The sequence below is a fragment of the Buteo buteo genome, chromosome 10, assembly GCF_964188355.1.
Source record: "Buteo buteo chromosome 10, bButBut1.hap1.1, whole genome shotgun sequence".
Classification (NCBI taxonomy): domain Eukaryota; kingdom Metazoa; phylum Chordata; class Aves; order Accipitriformes; family Accipitridae; genus Buteo; species Buteo buteo.
The window spans coordinates 1,848,153-1,864,037 of NC_134180.1; the positions used below are offsets into that span (position 1 = coordinate 1,848,153).

Here is a 15,885-nt window from a genome sequence, read left to right on the forward strand (position 1 = left end):
GCATCCACTCAGCTCCCTGGCCTCTGCTGAGTGCAAGCCTGGGAAACGAGAATCAAAGGTAGCAAATTCCATTTCCTTGGATGCTGCTGTCAGCTGTAGGAAGTCGCCGGGTGGAAAGGGGCAGGAGGCTGCTATCGCCTCTGTCCCCATGGCATGCAGGGAAGGGCTCTGCAGTCTGCAGCGCCAGCTATTGCAGGGCATATGTCCCCATTCTAGTTCACTGGGACTTGTATAGGCTGCCACAAATGTGAATTATCACCCCTTGCTCATGTACTCCATGGCACTGTGTGCTCCGGAGAGAACGGGGCAGCCTCTGCCTCAGCTCTAGCTCCTCACCCTGTTGCTAGCTGGTAGAACAAGTGAGAGAGAATGCTGTATTTAGTTTCTGCCTTCTGTTTCCACCGATGCTGGGCTAACAGGGTTTCAAATCCCAGCAGGCAACAGACAGCAAACATATCACTCTAGCCTTACTGGCTGGAAATATTAATGTCCAGACCTTGTTATGGGTAGATGAAAACAGTGTCTGAGCCTAGAGATTGGTGGCATGAGTGCCACCTCTCCTGTGGTCTCAACGTGGAAGCAGCACAGCTTGTGATGTTTGGGCTTGGGAATTCAAGAATGATACTGGGAAGTACTGAGCAGAGATGAAGGCATGGGGATGAGCCACTGCAACAGGGTAGTGCTGTGCTCACAGCTTCTCTTTGCACACCTGGAGCAGAGTCTTCTGCTCCTTGACAACTGCTTTCTGTCGCAGAGGTGACAGGATCCAAAGCAAGTCATGCAGGGATGCATTCCCAGGAGACAGAGCTGCTGCAGGGAGTGAGAGATGGCTATGAATTAAACAGAGCTAGCAGGGAGGTTTTCTTAGCAACAGAAGAAAAAAAATTCCAGGTATTCCTTCCCTCTGTCCCATTTTTGGAGTCCTGATGCTGGCGGGGAGGAACTAGGGGAGTTACAATGTCAAGCATGTCATACCCAGATGGAAGACACATGTCCAGGCAGCTGCAGTCAAGCCCTGAATGAGGGTGTGCCACAGATAAGGAGTTTAATCAACAAAATCTGGCAGGGAAGAGCTTTAAGGTGCAGCAGGGAAGGTGAAGGTTCAACAAAGAAACTGCAAGAAGTTGGGAGGAGAGCCCTGGAACAGAGAAGCAGCCATAACTCTGCTGGAGCATTGCAGGGTTCAGGATCAGTCCTGCCCTGCAAGTAAAGGGAAAGCGCTGAGGCTTGAAGCGCTGACCCAGGAGGATCCTGCCAGCAGCAGCACCTGGTTGGGGCCTGACTGCTGTATGGGCAGTCCCTGTCCCCCCACTGTCTCCCTGCTTTCTCAAGCTGAATCTTTAATACCCAGCTGCCCAGCCAAGAAGCCCCGTGCTCTGTTTCCCTCTGAACAAGAACCAGAGCCAGCAGTGGGGGTGTCCAGAGCACACCAACTGCCATCTACTGGCTAACTTGGCAGCACGACCCCCCCTAGAGCTGCACACAAGCTGCTTGGAGGGGAAAAGGCCATTCCTGGTAGAAAAATCTTGTTAAGCAGCTTTTTAAAGCTTTCAAAACAGCTGAGTTGTTAGTTCGTGTTTGCAAAGAGCATCCAAAGGTAAAGCAGCAGCTGACACAGGGCAAGCTGGACCGGTGAGATTCTGGACAGCAGGAAGAACCCAGGTGGATATAGAGCTGTGTGAAATGCACACAGAGGTGGGGTGTGCACACCAAGTGCAGCCCCTGCAAGGGGAGAGCTGAAAATGGCTGCGCCTGCAGCCAGCAGCAGCAAAGCTGGAACACAAGCTCCAATGCAGCACTGCTGTTCTCAGCAGAGAGGAACCGAAAGCCCAGCCCAGAGATTACCCCAGACTATTTCATTGCAGCTGCCTTTTCTTCACTGTAGAGATCCAGAGCTTTCCTGCCTGATACAGCATCCATAGATGAAGGGGATGCCAGCTCCTGAAGGTGACTCCTGTGTTCCCAAACCTGTCCCCACTTTTTACATTTCCTTGCTCAGCAGAAGTGCCAGTGCGGAGGATTTATCAAATACTGTGTATCTTACCTAGGAGGATCCCAGCCTCTCCCTTCTCCCTGCAAAACTTCTGGGAAACACTCCTCAGAGATGTTTGGTCCTCCATAAGAGGGGCAGAAATGGGGGGAAATGCTCCAGAACAGACAAATAATTCCTTAAACGCACACAAGACAGCCAGTCTTGGCACATGCCTACAAACCCATCAGCGTAAATGCCAGACAGAATTGCCCCACGAGGTGGGAGACGGAGGAGCACATGCTTGCTGAGCCCCTCAAAGCGGTGGGGCCGGGTGATGGTTTCACACCCAGAGGAGACAGGAGGATGAGGAGGGCTGGCACGGGTGCAGGACCATCATTCCCTCATGCACACCCCGGCACAGCCCCCGTGCCAGCGTGGTGTGCAGCAGCCGCACACGGTCCGGGGGGTGAGAGAAGAAGCAGCAGCCGGAGATGCTGAATTGAGAAGAGTTTCCATGGCAACCCAGCCAGGGAAACCCCCCCAGAACTGGGGAGCTTGGGCTGAAGGAGGGGATAGCAGAGCCTGCAGAAGGCACCGGGCGAGAGGCGATGGCTGTGCTGGGGCCAGTTCTTGCACAGCACAGACAGGGAAGTGTGCAAGCTCCTGCTTGGGGGACTGGCAGGCAGAGTCACGCACAGAGGAGAGTGATTTTTACAGCCAAAACACAGTCGAGGCTGTGACGAGAAGGAAGTCCTTATATTCCTAGGGGATCCCAAAGGTTTATGACAATGCTTAGAAAGCCCAGAATGGAATATCCTACTTGGGGGGCAGTACCGTCAGCGCATACAGAAATGTCACCCAATGTCCTTTCGCCCTGGGCAAGATGTAGATTCCTAATCTGGGAATTTAAGGCATCTTTCTACATTCAACTAGCACAGCAACCTCTTTTTCTATTCAGCCACTCCCCAAACCGATTATCTGAAGCAAGAACATCTAGTCAGCACTACAGAGAGCTCTTATTTCCAGCACGTGTCCTACCCTCACAGAGAAGGCTGCTCAAGAAAGACAAGGGATGTATTAAAAGGAATTTTGAATAAAGCTTCAAGACAAGAGCCTTGATCAAACCCCACGTCACCTGTGGAAGGAGACAAACAGAGAAACCCCCACCAGGCTGAAGCAAAGAGACTTCAGACAGCAGGTTAAGCAGTGTCTGTGAGAGGGAGGGGAACAACTGACACTTAAAGGCAGTATCAACACCCTCCCCAGGAAGGCAGGAGCAGCCTGTCCGAGAGAGGATGTCTTTTTAATCTACAGCTAACAGGCTTGCTCCACAAGGCTGTAGAAGCATTTAGTATTCATAAAGCATCAGTCTGATACAAACCTATTTGCTGCCGCTGCAGCAGCTGCCACCAGTGACAGTGAGCTGTGCTACAAGGCAGACTGTTGAGTGCTTTTTCCCTCCTGGAGGGCACCCAAGAGGACAAAGTAAGAAACACATTCAGACATCTCAGAAACCCCAGATGGTATCACACCCATCTCGCCTGCCACCAGGCAGCCAGATGGACCCACACCTCCCCAGCCCATGTCAGCGCTGCGCTCCTGCATGGCCTGAAGGCACCAGGAGGCCCTGCTGTGCATGGCTGTGAGTTTCCCTGAGGGAAACACCAGCTTTCCTCTGCAAGACCTCGGGGCACACAGACCAGCTTGAGTCAGGCAAAGGCACCCCAGGGACTGCACGCTCCCAGGAGAAGCACTGGGCTCGGGTTGCATGAAGGGAGTGAGGGATAAAACACCCACAAGAAGCTCAATCCTTATCCAGCTCATCTCTTGAAATAAAACTGATTTTATCTCCAAGCTGTTTGCCCACACAAGTACTGCTCCCCACCCCTAAGATCCCACAACTCCCCCCCGTGTTGGAGAAGGTCAAACATCCAGTCATTTGTTGCAATAAATATTTATTTGGGCACTGACCATAGAAACTATTTTTGTAAGCCAGAGGACAGAAAGAACAGCTCTTCAGTCTGAAGTCATAGAAAGTTCTGAACATTAAAGAAGGCACTTAGGATCAAACCTGACATCAGAACAGAGCTGGCTAAACTCTGGCCTGAGCTACTCTGGGAGTTTAAGTTCTGCCTCCATGGGGAAACACAACTGTTTCTTAGGAGAGCTTAGCCCCCTCCAGCCTAACCAACCTCCTGTTCCAAACATATGTGATGCAAATGTACACAGGGAGGCCCAAAAACCTACAGAGCAGACACAAATATAAACCACTCTGGTAACTCTTGGATGGTACAAGAAACAAGGCTATCCTGCTCCTGGGGCCCTTCCTCTGTGCCAGAATTGGTCTTTAAACTGACCGATCATCTGGGAAAACAGAGTCCCCAGCACCCCTGGTCTCCAAACCATGATTCTGCTATCCCTACAGATAGCAGGCCAGGGCTGGAGTCTGAGCCAAGGCAGACAATCATAGGCAAGAGTATCACTGAAATCTATAAAGCAGAATTATCCCAAGAAGACCCCAGGACCAGCCACACAATACAACCTCCCCACGTGATCCAGGAATTTTCCTCTCAGAAAGCTCTGGGCTATGGCACAGACGGGGACTAAGCTCATTTTGTCACAGTATTTTTAGACTCTGGCTCAGGGGAGAATCTGTTGATATAAACAAGTGTGAGTGGCAAGCACCAGCCCTTGAAAGGGAAAGAGCAATGACTGAATGAAGGGGGAAGAGAGACAGAGGATCTTTATTTCCCTTCACGTCACCAAGAATTCAGGTCTGGCCTTGTCTTTGCTGGAGGAAGGAAACATACTCTCGGAAGACATTCTTCCAAGAGACTGATCCAGCCTGCCAGGAATGGCCCAAGCCAGCAGCATTGCGTAGGAAGGAAAAATAACGGAGACCGTTTATCAAAGTGTCCCTTCTCCCCCTCACCCACCTACCCCATACTCTCCGACACTCATTTCAGGTCAGAAGCGTCCACATTAAAACATGTTAGATCCCAGTATTCCCAAAGCAGCAACAACATCAGGGCAGTCCAAGCCAAGCAAGTCAGGCCAAAAGATGTTATTTCTCTTCCTTAGCATGCAGTTTGTTCCGCCGCTCCATCTTCTTCTGCAGTTTCCTCTTCAGCTGCAGTTGCTTTTTCTTCTGCAGTGTCTGCTGGACCTTCTCACGGCATTGCTTGTTTTTCTTCTTGATCTTGGCTAGCTCTGCCTTCCTTTTTGCCTCCAGATCTGGATCCTGCAATGGCAAATGCCAGGACATTAGTGACATGCCTAGGGACAGTGCCAGCCCCTTTGCCTTTCCTAGATGCCCACGCTGCTTTCTAGCCTGTGACCGAGTAGGCTGCAAAAGTCAGACACACTACTCCGATGCACTTTTTAGTATCAGTCACCTTTTAAGGTAAAACTTCACCACCTCAAAGGAGAGTGAGACAGACAAACCACAGCAGTGACGGAAGAACTGTCATTCTTTTTCCACATCAATGGCATTATACCAGCTACCGATCAAAGTAGTTTATCTAGCAGCAACTCTCACCTTTCCTTCAAGGATCATTTGTTTCCGCTTATTTATTTCCTTCTTCTCATCAAAATCCATTCCCTCCAGTTCCTGTCAAAGCAAAAAGGGCAATCAGTAACCAAGCACCGAGTCTGACACAGAGAAAAGCAGGACGGCTCTAAAGCGTCAGGAGAACCTCATCGCTGTGCACACATTTGGGAGCCTGCAGACCTTCCCCCCAAAGTACCAGCCGCAATACTCAGCAACATAAAAATGCTGCAAAAATGTGCAATAACAGAGCAAACCTAGGGAAGATAACTAAAACAACCCTCCATGCACACACATCCAAGTGCTTCCACTAGAAAAAGGAACAAATATTTTGATTTATGTGCTCAAGACCAAAGCCGGATATCCAGAGCTGCACGCTGGGACTGCAATGAATCTCCTGGTTACACCCAGCTGCCCAAGGTCTCCAGTCCTCTGAACAAAGGGGCTTTAGGTTTGCACACTTACTATTTCACATTCCCTTCTGGTGACGTTCACTTGGGTGAGGATGTCAAGCACAAACCGCTCCTCCACAGAGAACTCCTGCAGCTTCAGTTCTAAATCAGGGCGAAACATTTACAGACCATGGTTGGTTACACAATCCAGGGGCAGATTCTCAGCTAGTAAAAAACCCCAATATAGTTCCACTGATTATCAGTGGAATTGTTGTCATATGCTGTGATCACTCTGAATTCTTCAGCCTACAACAGAGGATTAAATCCTCCCCTCTGCCTACAACTCCCCATAGCACAAGATGTTGCATTTCTTAGGTCTACTTCCTAAAAAAATAGGAAGTCTGAACCTATGCAAAGCAACCTGTTCTTTTCGTCCACATCAGCATACACAGTAGTAAGGAAGAAGCTGGCTGCTTTAATAAAAAGGTTACAGAGAAAGTTCAACGCACTTTCTCCTCCACTAGAAAGACAGGAAGACAAATATGTTCATGCCTGGCACACTGAAGAGCAGAATCAAAGCTGATGGAGATTCAAGTGCTCCTGCTCTTTTCCAAGCCTTAGCCACACAGGGAAGAGAAACCATTTTTATGCTGATGTTCTGGATCATGCATCCTGCACTGATGAAATCAGGGCTACAGGTACCATAAACACAAAGGAACGTATATGATCCCACATTTTAGTAGCATTAATGGTGCTCTACTTACTGATTTCCTCCTCAATAGCATGTACGAGATGGATGTCGTACTGCGTCACCAGTGTAATAGCTATTCCTTTCCGACCTGGATGATGAAAACACAGTGATATATGAATCTTGATAAGCAGAGGGAGGTGAAGCCTAACCCATGCCAAATTCCATCCATCCCCATGAGTCAGCCTCGCACAGTATGGTGACGGGGTGCTCAGAGGGGTCTTTATTTGCTCTGAAAATTCAGTTAACTATTGGCAGATCAGACCCAAGTCAGGGTGGGTGATCACTGCAATCTTAAGGCAGGATGCCAAGCCAGTGATCTGAGCAGGTCTGGCGCTGACTGAAAAGACTGCACTGCAGCTGCTGTGCAGCCTCCTTGCACCCATTCAGGGCTCAGCCCCAGCACCGGGATTCCAGTTTTAGCCAGCAAACAGCATGCGGTTTTCCCTGCTCACCTGCACGGGCTGTCCGGCCAACCCGGTGAATGTAGATTTTTGGCAGGCCGGGAGTGTTGTGATTGATGACAACTTGTACTGTAGGAATGTCCAAACCTCTGGAATGCAGGGAAAGAGAACAGAAGTTGAGAAACACTTTTAATATATGCAGTGTAAGTTCCTGTCCTCTGCTTTCTCCAAAAGCCCCGTATTCTCATGAATATAGTCTTTATTGGTTCGAGCTGATTCTAGGACAAACCCTCTCCTCATGCAATTCTCCAACAGTCACAAAATGCAATGTATCCTTGTAGCCTGCCATTCCCTCCTACACCCAGAGAACACACTAAGCCTCAGAGAAATCATTCTGTTGCTAGAACACACACCCGCTGCAGCAAAACAAGCCAGGATCACACACTACATCACACACCAGTGAGCTCCAAAACACAGCTCAGAGGTGTTCTACAACAGAAGTGAACAACCCTGTCCTACCCAAGTGGGGGCAATTGAAAGCTCTCCTCTTGCTAAACCCAGCCTCATCTCCACAGTGGTTCTGGTGCTTAAAAAACAGGCTTAAGACTTTTGGCAACAGAGATGTTTTTCCCTCACCTGGCAGCGACATCAGTCGCAATGAGAATCTTAAAGATGCTGGACTTGAACTTTGCTAAAGCTGCAAATCGTTGCCGCTGTAAAGAGAAAGGTCTGTATGAGGGATGTTGTGATCCACAGGAGCTGTAGGACTTGGACAGACGTCTGGCTCAGGGATGGAGCTGGAAGCATCCATCTCCCAGATCTGTCCATCGCTCACCTGCTTCATCATGGAATGCAGAGCTATAGAAGGAAAGTTGTATTTCCTAAGCATCATGTTCAAGACCTGGCAGTCCCTTGAAGGGGGGAAAAAAAAAAATAAAAAAAAATCAGAATGTAACAGGCAAATGTAAAGCTGATGGATCAGGACAGAGCTGGGCTTCTTCGAGAAGCCCTCCCACTACAATTACCACAACACGGTTCGTTACTGAAGCACTCTGACAGTAGGGAACAGGACACCCACTGCACACCCACCCACCCCAGAGAGTGACGGAGTTCCCACTTGCACTCGGGGGAATGTCACCAGCTCCACGGCTCAATCCCAGTCATTTGAACCACCCAAAGGAAGGGAACAGCCCAGGGGAGCAGACAGAGCTATTTTCCCCGTCCCTTTTCGAGTATCCATCAGCAGGAGGAAAGGAAGATGCAGGGAGTTAAAGCAGCTTGACCTTCTGGCATGCTACTTTTCTGGGTGGCCCTTCAGTCCCAGATTGCTCAAAGGGAAAGCTGTTTCTCCACCAAATTTCAGAATAGACTAAGGAAGCAAATACCGTCCCAGCCTAACACCCAATACAGTGCGAATCTGGAATCTGAACTAGAAGTGTAAAGGCATGTCTACATTAAGAGCAATCATGAGGAACAATGCACTCACTTGCAGGTTTTAGTAAAGATAATAATAGACCAGTCTTCATGCTCGTCCTGGAAGGTCTGGATTAAATGGACAAGGTATGCGTCCTTGACTGCTTCGGGTACAAGCAAGTAGCGCTGGTCCAATTCATCCACTGTCCGCACCCTGTTGGGAGGGGAAGGCAAAGCACCAAGAAGTACCGGTTTGGTAAGCGAAGACGGAACACAAGGGAGATGAAAGATAGGAGACAAGATAACAGAGAGGAAATCAGATTCTTCATCTACTCGGTAGAGTAGATGAAGACTTACTCGGATGCAGCCTCCCAGAAGAACGGTCTGTTCGCGGCCAGGCCCTTCAGCTCGTTCAGCGTATCGGTCAGCGTGGCACTGAAGAGCAATGTTTGTCTGCGTGCCGGAACAGCCTCCAGAATCACCTCCAGGTCCGCGGTGAAGTCAGCACAGCCCTGCTCCAACAACCGGTCAGCTTCGTCCAAAACCTAGGCACAGCTGAAAATAAATGAGTTCACCTGCATGCATACCCACAGAGCTAAAAAAATCTTAGAAGCATAAAAAAAAAACCTCAAACCCTTGGAAAACTGCCTTACCAAGAACTTTAGCTTTTTCAGGCTGAAAGTGTTGGAACTGCGGAGGTGATCTGCCAGCCTGCCGGGCGTAGCGATGACAACGTGGGGTTTCCGGGAGAGCTCCAGTGCCTGTGCCACCATGTCTGCAACAAGAACCGCAGAGCCCAGTTACGGCCAACTGAACGCAGATCCTAAAATCGTTTTGTCCTTAAAGCTGGAAAACCTCACTCTCCTCATTCCCACCAGCCTCTGGCTGCCTTGGGTGCTGGATAACACCTCCTCAGTGTGAAGAAAACAAACCCTGTGGGAAGAGAACCTCCCCGGGCGCTCTGCTTTTTCCCAGCCTGACCCTACCAGAGCCAGACAGGGATGGCGGAGGCTCCAGCCCCCCACCGGGTAGCGGTACTCACCCAGGCCGCCCACCACCACGCAGTCCTTCAGGCCGAGGGGCTTCCCCAGGACGCGGAATTGCTCGGCGATCTGGTACGCCAGCTCCCTGCCGGTGAAAAGAAAGCTTGAAGTGGGACCAGTCTCCGCGGTGGGGACCGACTGTCCCGGTTATGGGCCCTCCCGGAGCCGCTCCGTACCTGGTGGGCGTCAGCACCAAGCAGAAAATACCGTAGGGATCCTCGGAGAGCACCTGCAACACGGGCAGCACGAAGGCCGCCGTTTTCCCGCTGCCCGTCTTGGCGCAGCCCAGGCAATCGCGACCTGCGAGGGAGACAGAAAAGACCGGGATCCTGAGTCGGCCGTTAACGGCGGCGGAAGCAGACACCGGAGGACCGGGAACGCTTACCTTGCAACACGGGCGGGATGCAAGCGGCCTGCACGGGCGTGGGTCGGTTCAACCCCACCTGCCGCGCCTGCTCCGCCAGCCACGGCGCCAGGCCCAGCGCCCGGAACTCCGCCATGGCCGTCCAGGTCTGCATCCGCCGCTTCCGGCCTCGCGTCACCGGGCGGGCGGGCGCGTCCGCCCACCCGCCCTCCTCATTGGCTGTCTCTTGCTGACCCTCTCCCAGCCTGCTTTGCTGGGTAGCAGCTTCCGGCGCAGTAGTGACGTTTCCGCCTCCTTGCGTGTCTATTGGCTGGTGAGGGAGGTTTCCATGGAGACCGCGGCTCCCGGCAGTCGCCGGGGCTCGGCTGCTTCCGGAGACGTGTCTGAGGCGGGGGGAAAATGGCGTCCGGGGCGGGTGCGGGCTCTGCTGGTCAGGGCGGCGACGCCGACGAGCTCTTTGACGTGAAGAACAGCTTCTACATCGGGGCCTACCAGGCCGCCATCAACGAGGCGCAGCGGGTCAAGGTGGGGGGGGGTGGGGGAGCAGGCTGTGCTTTGGCCCGCGGAACGGTGTCTCTCCCTGGGACCTGCCTCCCCTCGGCCGCCCTGGTGTCTCAAGGAGGGAGCCGGGGGCTCCCCGAGTGCCCTTCGTCCCTGCCCGCCTCGTCCCAGGCTGTTTTGGGTGCTTTCTCCCCTCCCTGCTGTAGCAGCGGGACTCCGGGGTGGAAGGGGGAGGCTCCCGTGGGCCCCGAGAATGTGCGTGTGTGTGGGTGGGTATCGTTCCTCGTGTGTGGAGTTACGTTGTTGCGGGGTTCGGTTATGGCTGCACGGTTCCCTGAAAGAGGTTCTTGTTTTCTGTCATCCCTCCAGCCATCTAGTCCGGAGAAGGAAGTGGAGAGGGATGTTTTCTTATTCCGAGCCTACATCGCCCAGGTGAGGTTGCAAGTGCTGCGTTTGTAGCAGCATAATCTGACTGCAGGGCTGGAGCGGAGGAGGTTGTGAATCGGAGTCCTGTGAATGCAGCGTTACGCAGTTTGGTAATAATTCCTCCTTCAGCACTGGAACATGTTGCGTTCCCTGACAGAAATGCCATTGCAACTGCAACATGTTATATGTAAGATCAGGGTGACCTGATGAGACCTTTTTGAGGTCTTTATCAACATTAAAATGGCATATAGGCAAATAGTCCTCTTTGGGAGGTTATGAAATTTGGCTGTGTTTGTAGAGTGTGATGTGAGACGTAAAGTAGAAATTTGCTATTCCTGGTTGTTGTTGTTGTCATTCTCGCTGAGGTTTTAGAAAGTAAGCAATAGTTTCCTGTGTCCCAAAAAATTAGTAAGTCACAGATTTTTCTTCGTTGCTTTCAATAGAGAAAATACGGTGTTGTCCTGGATGAAATTAAAGCCAGTGCTAGTCCTGAGCTCCAAGCAGTGAGGATGTTTGCGGAATATCTTTCAAATGAGAGTCAAAGGTAAGGATAATAAGTTGGAACTCAAGCCCTGTCTAACAGGGAAGATACTTCCATGTGGAAAGTTTCATGTAGAAGCATGGTCTTTATCGTGATTTTCTGTGGTTTTGCAGTGAATCTCAAAAAAGCAGAATTGAGTGGGGGCAGGATCTTTTCGTCTGGCTTAAGTAACGAAACACTCCCAAATTCTCACTATTGGTCTTCACAGGGATGGAATCGTTGCCGATTTGGACAAGAAAATGGCAAAAAGTGTTGATATAGCTAATACTACTTTCTTGCTGATGGCTGCTTCCATCTATTTCCATGACAAAAATCCCGATGCAGCTTTGCGTACTCTCCATCAAGGGGAGAGCTTGGAATGGTAAGTGTAACTCACCCTGGCATCGCGGAGGTGTGTGCTAGCAAAGCCTCTCTCTTGTCTAGGGAGAGGTGCCGTAGAAGTGGCTGAGGCCCAGCTTATCTCTAAAAAGCCTTGAAACCATTGAGAAACTACTTTGAGGTTTGCCTTCTTAGTAGTAAGTGATTTGGTGCTCGTCCTACAATATCAAGTCTGTTGCTCCCTTGTGAAACCTAAGAACCTGATTTATTGATTGATGTGTGCTCAGAATTGCTGAGGTGAGCGTTATGTCAATACAGTGAGGGAGCACTTGGGAGCTAGAAGCAAGCATCCCCGTTCTGGGTCCTGCTCTGAGAGCCACCTGCTCTGTCGGTTCCCAACGGCAGGGAAGCTTGTCTCTGGGTGCTGGCAGTGCCCCTGTCTGCTCAGCAGCAGGCTTCCAGGCAAGGCACAGGGAGCAGTAAAGCCTGCAGCTGTGAAAATCACTTTGCTCTTGTTCATTGCAGCATGGCCATGATGATACAGATTCTTCTGAAGCTTGACAGGCTCGATCTGGCTCGGTAGGTTTGTGTACCTTTGCTTCTTAACGGTGTGCTCTTGTGGGGTGGGCCTAGATAACAGAATTTTCATCACCCAGCCTCCCCTAGGGTGCAGTATTTCAACACCTGCAGTGGGCAGAACAACTCGTGTGTAGGTATGGGTGCGCTGCAGAACATTTTTGTTCTTCAAGTTGCAAAAGCTGTGGAGATAATAGAGCTGGATACAGCTAATGGAAGAGACGGAGCTTTAGGTTTAATCTTAACTTCAGCAGAATGTGGTCTGAATGTCTAGTCCTGGGTTTCTAACTTCCCATAGGGAAGTAAAACAGGAAGGTCTTTCACAGATTGTTTCCGTGAAATATTAAGAGGTGTTCGTGCCACGTTACCATCTTGCTGTGGCTGCTGTGCTATAGCAATGGAAGAGCTTGAGAGAAGAAACTACAATGTTGTTTCTGTCTCGAAAGAAGTTGCCTTGTCTTTCTGTTGTGTGACTCCCACTTTTGGTTCTGCAGCAAGGAACTTAAGAAAATGCAGGAGCAAGACGAGGATGCGACTCTTACTCAGCTGGCAACTGCCTGGGTGAACCTGGCCATAGTGAGTATCTTAAATGGGGATCCCTGGCCTACAACATCTGAGAATCACTGCTCCACATCTTGTTCCTGATGGCTCTTTTCACATCATGCTTTCAGAAAAGCTTGCAGGGGTTTTGTTGGGTTTGGGGTTTTTTTTTTCCCCCTTCCTCCAAGTATACAGAAAATATTGGTAGCTGGCTTCGCAAACTAACTGGCTGTTTTGATTGTCAGTCTTTCATCTGTGCTCCTTAGCCTTCAGCTCACATAGGGAAGAGCTAAACCATGCTTAAATGATTCACAAAACATTAAAATATAAAATGGAAAGCTGCAGTGTTACTAGCATCCAGACCTTGCAATTAAACTCCAAGAAAAAAATGTAATCCTGTGCTTAGAGCAGACTGTCTTTAAGCATGTTCGTGAATCGGACAAAAACGTACACTGTTTGGCAGTCCAGATAATCAGGCAATTGAAAATAAGTAGTCTCCTAAAATTCAGTGAAGTCCAAGGTTATGCATGCAATAACCTGTTGTACTATTAAGACTTCTTTTTTTTAGTGTTCACTTGGTTTTGTTATGACATCTCTCATATATAGCCCTTCCCTTACAATAGTGTGCTGCTAGATTTTCCTTAAGATCTTAGTTTCCGCAAGGGATCCCACCTCTGACTGGTGGAAGCCACTGCATGTAGAACGTTTCTGAAGCTGGAACTTTCTGAAAAGCCAGGTCCAAAGCCAGGCTAGGCTTGTAATTATAAATTACAGCCAGGCGTGTAATTATAAAAATCTCATTTCATAATCCTTTATTATGTCAAACATCTGAAGTGGTTCTTTTGAAGTGGTTTTTTTTTTCTTCTTGAATGGAAGCCTGGATCTTTTGATCATTTAGGTGGTACTTACTATTTTTGCATTTCTTTCATCTATGGTCTGACAGTGATCTGTTGTGGTACAGGAGATCACATGCATGCCAACAGCTATTAACACTGGTTCTTGCGCATCTCATACCTGTGCTTTATAACCCTAGAAATGAACTTTGTGCCTAGTCCTTCAACATGGCAAGAACGTACAGGTAATGAAACTGTGGGTGTTTGTCTCCTCCCTTTGCAGGGTGGTGAGAAGTTACAAGATGCCTATTACATCTTCCAAGAGATGGCAGACAAATGCTCCTCCACCCTCCTCCTACTTAACGGACAAGCAGCCTGCTATATGGCTCAGGGCAAGTGGGACGATGCAGAGGGAGTACTTCAAGAGGCATTGGACAAGGTACTTTCTGTTTTTGCCAGGTGGATTTGCTCTCAGGGGGATATAGAGTAAAAACAGCAAGGACTTTCGCTGTTAAACTTCACGAAAATACCAATATATTGATATATATCGCTAAAGGTGGTTGCTGTTAATACCTACCTTTCCTTCTCCTTCGCCTTTTCCAGTCAAGTGAGCTATAAGTTTGGCAGAACTTGTTCTTGCAGAGCTGTGCCGGTTGTTACACTTAATCACGGTAGAGGTAAGTCAGATAGATCAGGTGATTGTTCTTGTTTTCAGGACAGTGGCCATCCTGAGACCCTGATCAACTTTGTTGTCCTGTCACAGCACTTGGGCAAACCGCCAGAGGTGAGGCTTGTTTTATTGTACTCAGCAAGCAGATATGATCAGCCCGTTCCTGCCGCTGAGGGCAGGTTGTGTGTTCCTAGTGCATGTGGTAACTTTGCTTGGGTTTCCGCCATTTTATATGTTCTCGTCAGGATTGGCATTAACAAAATAGAATAGTTCTGGGGTGCGGGGAGCTCGCATCTTCAGTATTCAATAAAAGTGTGGAAATACAGATGTTGTAGACAATGGCGTATACTTGAGAGGAAGGCCTGGGCAGAAAAAAGGAATCTCTTGAGTTCTGAGATCAGTTCTCACTGATTGTTTTCTTGAAACCGCTATTTAAGGTCAAATTTTGCATTGCAGAGTATGCATGGGTCTTACTGGTTTTACCTGGGGCTGCTAACATTCAGGACACTGAGAAAATCAGGTCTTCGCTCGCTGTAAACAAATACGTTGAAGTGTGATATTTTAAACTCTCAGCTTCTCATATTATCTCAATGTCTAAATTTATCTCTCTCATCCCATCAGGTTACAAATCGCTATTTGTCACAGTTGAAAGATGCGCATAAAAACCATCCGTTCATAAAGGAGTATCAGGCAAAGGTACTAATTACTTTCTAATACAAGTTTGAATTTATTTTGCCTCATACCAGTGTCTGATGGGGCGAGTGGATTCTTTACCAGTAAACATGACTGCAGTTCTGAGGGGGCAGGTCCATGTTCTTTTTCTGTCACATTACTTCCCAGGAAATTTTCTAGCCCTTGTGAGAGATGTTGGGAAACTAAAGCCAGGTGTTAAGCAAAGGAGTGATGTACCCCAACCTGGTAACGTCTTGAAAGAATAGCTCTGAGATATGGGTTCTTAATCCGAGTCAGAAGTTTGTCACCATCAGACATTATGCTTAAATAGAGGAAACATCCTTCTGGAAGAGAGAATTTGGGGAGTGGGGAAAGAAGGATAAAGATAATAGCGAAGGGAAAATGGAACAAATTGAAAAAAATTAGGAACTGATACAGGTGATCTTGCTTCTTAGAATTCCTTTTGCCTTAGTGAGCTGTGATAGTGGTAGTCTCTTCAGCTAATGCGGGTTTTATTAAATTATCAGTAAAGTTCAAGGTTTGTTCATTTTATTTCTGTTTCTGATTTGAAGGAGAATGACTTTGACCGGCTAGCCATGCAGTATGCCCCCAGCGCGTGAGGAGAGGGGAACGAGGCTGCAGACCTGCTCTGTGGTACCTTGGGAACTGGGGTTGATGTGCAAAGCCTCTCTGGTAACACGGAAAAATGCCCTCTGCAAGTCAGTCTGGTTTAACTCACTGTGGCAGGGTCTTGCAATCCAGCAAGCCAGTGCTAAACCTGTATATAACTCGTAGCTACTTGAATTTGGTAGCTGAAAAGCTTGTGTTCTGGCTTACCTGGGTCCTGAACTCTGTTTAAAATACAGTGCGAGTCAAGAGTATGCAACACTGTACCTTAAACATTCCTAATAAAGCCTTTTCTGGA

General features: G+C 49.0%; 2 protein-coding genes across 2 annotated transcripts; one reads left to right on the forward strand and one right to left on the reverse strand.

Moving 5' to 3' along the window:
- Positions 1-3,918: 3,918 nt before the first annotated feature.
- DDX49 (DEAD-box helicase 49) lies at positions 3,919-10,056 on the reverse strand. Its single transcript, XM_075037883.1, has 13 exons — positions 9,905-10,056; positions 9,696-9,819; positions 9,519-9,604; positions 9,130-9,251; positions 8,834-9,021; positions 8,550-8,690; positions 7,899-7,974; positions 7,700-7,776; positions 7,115-7,212; positions 6,676-6,750; positions 5,985-6,073; positions 5,511-5,582; positions 3,919-5,213 (listed from the first exon to the last, which is right to left on the reverse strand). Exons 1-13 carry the CDS (start codon positions 10,035-10,037, stop codon positions 5,037-5,039), a joined length of 1,458 nt encoding a protein of 485 aa, XP_074893984.1. The 5' UTR covers positions 10,038-10,056; the 3' UTR covers positions 3,919-5,036.
- A 173-nt stretch (positions 10,057-10,229) lies between these two features.
- Positions 10,230-15,885, forward strand: COPE (COPI coat complex subunit epsilon). Its single transcript, XM_075037884.1, has 10 exons — positions 10,230-10,408; positions 10,754-10,816; positions 11,254-11,354; positions 11,560-11,712; positions 12,195-12,248; positions 12,740-12,821; positions 13,902-14,057; positions 14,334-14,402; positions 14,910-14,984; positions 15,533-15,885. The coding sequence occupies exons 1-10, from the start codon at positions 10,283-10,285 to the stop codon at positions 15,578-15,580; spliced, it is 927 nt and encodes a 308-aa protein (XP_074893985.1). The 5' UTR covers positions 10,230-10,282; the 3' UTR covers positions 15,581-15,885.

What these genes read in the sequence shown, in the direction of transcription:
- DDX49 (XM_075037883.1), bottom strand. Translation starts at nt 10,037, where the DNA reads ATGCAGACCTGGACGGCCATGGCGGAGTTCCGGGCGCTGGGCCTGGCG. An exon ending in CATCCCGCCCGTGTTGCAAG is followed by an intron (nt 9,820 to 9,904) that starts GTAAGCGTTCCC and finishes TCTCCCTCGCAG; the next exon opens with GTCGCGATTGCCTGGGCTGC. An exon ending in GCGACTGATGTCGCTGCCAG is followed by an intron (nt 7,213 to 7,699) that starts GTGAGGGAAAAA and finishes CCTGCATTCCAG; the next exon opens with AGGTTTGGACATTCCTACAG.
- COPE (XM_075037884.1), top strand. Translation starts at nt 10,283, where the DNA reads ATGGCGTCCGGGGCGGGTGCGGGCTCTGCTGGTCAGGGCGGCGACGCC. An exon ending in CTTTCAAATGAGAGTCAAAG is followed by an intron (nt 11,355 to 11,559) that starts GTAAGGATAATA and finishes TGGTCTTCACAG; the next exon opens with GGATGGAATCGTTGCCGATT. An exon ending in GACAGGCTCGATCTGGCTCG is followed by an intron (nt 12,249 to 12,739) that starts GTAGGTTTGTGT and finishes TTGGTTCTGCAG; the next exon opens with CAAGGAACTTAAGAAAATGC.